The following is a 4,987-nucleotide window of genomic DNA, read 5'->3' on the forward strand; positions in this document are numbered from 1 at the left end:
TTTGTAATTAAAAAACTTCAATCAAGAGTACAGATACAACACATTAGAAAATAATTTCAAGTAATAGGCTACGAAGTATGATAGCTCTTGCTGTTAAAGCAAATACGTCATTTGCGTAACTGCCTGCGTCAAACGCGTAGCTACCATAGCAACCTAACTAAACAAGGCAGGATTTGCAGAGCGGTCGTTACAAATCAACGAAAAGGGTAATTAAATTCTCATTATTAATTTGTTTATTTGTAGTGCTTGATTTACACGTTGGCGCAAACGTAGAAAGAATTACATGTGAATGCATACATAATTTAAACATATTACTTTACTTGTATGTGATTTTACACATAAAGAGATGGCAAGACCCCAAACATCTCAACCGCCCCTGACGCACTTGACACAGGCACCGGTTGCTTTCGGTAACTGGGCGCTTCCAAAGCTGTGCGCGGAGCTGCAGGACGATGAGCTGGTGACCCGCCAGAGGGCGCTAACTGCACTCTGCGATCTCGTCCATGACCCAGAACGGGCTTATGAAGCCTTTATTAACGGTAAAGCTGATGCAAAATATAACATTCTTGTTGCTAGAAACTTCTACTATTCTGACCCATTACCACAAAACCTCTAATCACACACACACACACACACACAAGCACACATGTTTATAAGAAATATTTGTTTATAAGAAAAGAACATCTGATTAAACAAAGTCAAACATCCTAACTATACAAAATATATAAATAAATAATAATAAACAAATAAGACATCTAGTACACACATTCAAATAGCCTGAAACGGGAAGACCCATAATAATACAAATAAAGAGAAGAATATCATAATAATTGGAGATTATGGTAACTCTCACATACCTGCCCTATCCACAGGCTGTATGGAAAGACTTAAATTCCTACTGAAAGATGACGATGGGTTATGCCGGGTAAAAACCACAGAAGCAATTTACATTCTTGCTGCACACAGTTTAGGAAGGTGAGAATGAACAGTTCAAAAAATTTGAGCTACAAAAGACAATTTTAGTAAAGAGCTTCCTTGTGTCAATGGTTTATACTTTGCAGAGATATTATTTTTAAAAACGACATGATGGGACCCCTCGCAGACCTGTTGGATGACCCTGTAGATGCCTGTCGCAGAAACGTGCACCAAGCCCTCAACAGAATGGCTGAATATCCCTCAGGTGGCAAAATGATTACCATTAGTGTCTTTGGATCAAATGTATTTTTAAGATCTTATAGGTTCTGGTCGGGTTCTTAACCGTACAGTTTAATAACGGAGAGAAATGTCTCTATTTTGTCTACAGGAGCAGTATTCATGGTGTCTATGGGGCTGGTGCCTAGATTGGTGCTGAAGGTCCCGATAGAAGCAGAGAACATCCGTGCTTTAATTCTCTCCACGTTAAGCAGCTGCATCATGTTAAATGCCCAGCCTGCTCTAGAAAGTGATGTAATTCCTGTTTTGAGAGGTCAGTTCTCTCACCCATCCTCGGACATCCGTCAGGCAGTTACATTGGCCTTGGTAGGAATCAGGTAGGCAACATAAACACAACAAACAGAACACACTAGGAAGAAACTCGATCGAGAAAAAAGTTCGAATAGCATTTCTTTCCTCTGCTCTCTTAGTGTTCCTGCAAATGGTAAAGTGAAGGTGTGTGAGGAGGATCTTCTGCCCTTGATGGTCAACCTACTGTCGGATGCTGATCAAGGGGTCGTAGCTAATGCCGCAGGGACCATTATGAACACAGCTGTTATTACTAGGGGTATTGTATTTACCAATGCCGTTTCACACACTTTTATCCATACCATTAGCCAATAGTATCTATTACAAAAAGTAGAAACACGGAAGATAAAACTCTAGTTACATGTATGATATAAGATTATGCATGACAAGTTTGTTTATAGGTAAGCATGAGGCATTGAAAGCAGGTGCCATCGACCCTTTGCTGCGGCTGGTGGGGAGTGAAAACACAGCAGTGTGCGTCAATGCCCTCCGTGCCCTTACAGTCCTGGCAGAGGTTCCTAGTGCCAGGGCACAGCTGCAGGAGCACCTGCTTCTGCTGAAGACAAGACTCCAACACCCCGACTCCATCATCCAGAGAGCTGCCTCCACGGCCATCGAAGTGATCTCATGGAAACCATGAAGAGAAAGATGAGATCTTTAGCATTGTGATGAATAAATTCATGTAGTTATATCTTATAATACTTATAGTTGAGAGAAATGGGAACAATTATTGTGGAGGATGTTTATTGATACAATAGATAAAAGCTAAATAAACAACGAATATATTTGAAGAGCATGAATGTTATTCTCTTTCTGGTGTGTGTGGAGTTGGAATGCGCAGCGTCAACCCCTCGGTTCACTGAATGGATTAAACCAGCGGTCATCGTCTGCTCTATCTGTCACACGACACGCGGTGGCACGACTCATAAATATTTGTCGCTGGTTGTTGGGAACCAGTTGGTCTTAAAGGATTTGGCTTGCCAGCTCTTCTATTAAACCAAATCCCAAAAGTGCGGAGTTTATTGTTGGCGAAATAAACCGGAGGACTACAAGGAAGCCTGCAGATTGGAGAAACTGAGTTTTTTGTTCATGAGATCATATTTTCTGGTGCTGTAGGTAAGTTAATAATCTACATAGTGTGTCTGTGGAAAAATCCTCTGAAATTGTAGACACAGGGATGCAGTGATGGGCGCGAGCGCACCCCGGTCTGTTTCATCTGTAAAGATATGATACTTGAATAAGGAAGTTAATGTAAACGCATCAACTGTATGCTGACACATAATGGGATGTAAAATAAAACAATCTCCTATCGGCAACATCGGCAAGAATAGCCCATGGCTGCGGATGATGCGATTCTTTTACATAACATGAAGCGACAGAAGGGTGACAGTGACAGGTGCCTGCTGCACGATGCTCGGGTAACATCTCCTCACTTTCTCTAGAAAAACACGTTCAGTGAAAGCGTTTGGTTTGTTTTTAGCGTTGTCCTGTGAATCTAAGTTCAATTTTCCTTGCAACGCAAAGGTCATGGGTTCAAAACCCCATTTAATATACAAAATGTATTAAGCAATTCACGTTGGATGACAGCTACATCACTGTGAGAGGATGAAGGTATGTGGCCATTGTAACTGAGAGGTGTGGATTGACTGACCACAGACCATCTGCTTGCTTAAAACGTGCCATCTGTTGTGTGATGACTCATCAGCCAGCATTTACTCACTAAAATTGTCTATGAAACCTTGGATATCAATCACAGATAATAAGATCTTATTTCATGGTGAAAGGGATTGTGGAGGTGTTGAGCAGGGCATTTAAAACATGGTGGGCGTGTTTGCATGTGTGTGTACGGATAATGAGGCATCAAGCATTAATGCAACTGATCTAAACTCTGAAAGGTCCACTTTGAGATGTATCTACTCTTTATTTTCATTCCTGGCACATTTGCAAATTCACTCACTTCTTTCCAATGCAGCCGGGACCACCATGGTGCATGGCAACAGGTTGTCATGACGATAACTTCACGTTCTTTCTGATTTCTTACACATTTATATGATATTATGGCTTTTGGATTATTCTTATGCAACAATCACACTGGAAGCCTGATGCGCCCCGAGTGTTTGGTGTAAACACTGTTCAGTGTTAGATTAGGTTTAAGATTTGTTTCAAGTGACATGAACCTGCTCGACGAGTTCATCCCCCGGATGGATTCGATTACAGCCTTAGTGAAGCGATGAATATATTTGAGTCTTTTGTGCGCTACCTTCAGCAAGCTTCTTAACCAGAGAGGTATGACATTGGGCTCCTCTATAGGAGGTTTTAATTAAAATGCGACAGATCCCATTGCAATCTGATAGTCCCTTGCAAGGATGGCTGGATAGGAATGGGAGGGGACCATCTATGCTGGAGAAGCGTGAAGGCTACATATTACATCAACGATTAGTCCAATGTGGTTTTGGTGGACGTCTGACAACATGCTTATTGAACATTGCTTGTGTATACCATTTTCATGTAACTGGTATATGATGTGAGTTATGGGTTCGAATCCCCTAGAATGCACAGTATACTGAGATTCCTTAATGCCCTGTGCATTGAATGCTCTGGAAGGTGTCTGAATCTATAGATGTAAGTTATGTAATGGGCTTGAGATTTCAAGCGTCTTTCCAGGGCTTGCGGAGTGAGAGATTGATCCTTAAAGGGGTTTCCTGCATGTGTGATGCAATGATTGTAAAGAGAGCCTATAGGGAGAGACGAGACCAGAAAATTGAGCCCTGGATAGGGAAAGAGAGTAAACCTTCAAAATAAAGAGAATTTATTACAGTGATCTAACATGTTTTTATCAGTATCAAAGGTGGCTTTGCATGTCCCAGTATGTTAAAAGCAATAATTTATTATTAACAGTTATGTTTCATATATATAAATTATTACATCGTTTTATTATTAATAATCATTAATCACTTGTTCAGATAAATGACATCATGTTTCCTATCAAATTACCAACAGATAAATCTAAACTTGACTTGCTCTGCTAGAAATATTATAAAGGGTCATGGTTAGATCTTCCATCAGCACAATGGTTTCAAAATAAACATCAAAATAAACAAAAAATGTGTCACTGAACGCAAAATCAAGATCCCGCCAAAGCCATCCCAGTTCCCTGACCTGAACACTATAGAAAATGAGTGATGAACCGAAGATAAAAGAGCACCAACGTTTAAAGGATCATAAGAGATTCTGTATGAAGGAATGGATTCGGATGACTCTCAATGTATTATCAAACCACGTCAGACATAGAAGAAAAGACTCCGAGCTGTTTTTCATGCGAATGGAGGCTGCAGAAAGTTTAGAATACATGGAGGCCAACAATTGTGACCAGGGAGTTTTAGAGAACATAATTTTTTTCATAATGTGATATTCCCCCCCACTTCAAATTGTTTTACTTTAATGAAATGATATTGGAATTTGTAGATTTTTTAAATAAGAGATCAAA

The 4,987-nt window shown here is 40.2% G+C and overlaps 1 protein-coding gene across 1 annotated transcript; it reads left to right on the top strand.

Annotated features, from left to right (window-relative positions):
* Window positions 1-346: 346 nt before the first annotated feature.
* LOC306900961 (radial spoke head 14 homolog) lies at window positions 347-2,140 on the top strand (the record flags this gene model as incomplete). Its single annotated transcript, XM_079468355.1, has 6 exons — window positions 347-539; window positions 873-975; window positions 1,062-1,180; window positions 1,304-1,529; window positions 1,623-1,759; window positions 1,902-2,140. 6 exons carry the CDS (start codon window positions 347-349, stop codon window positions 2,138-2,140), a joined length of 1,017 nt encoding a protein of 338 aa, XP_079324481.1.
* Window positions 2,141-4,987: the final 2,847 nt, after the last annotated feature.

This window comes from Barbatula barbatula, assembly GCF_947034865.1.
Source record: "Barbatula barbatula genome assembly, chromosome: 11".
NCBI classification, from domain to species: domain Eukaryota; kingdom Metazoa; phylum Chordata; class Actinopteri; order Cypriniformes; family Nemacheilidae; genus Barbatula; species Barbatula barbatula.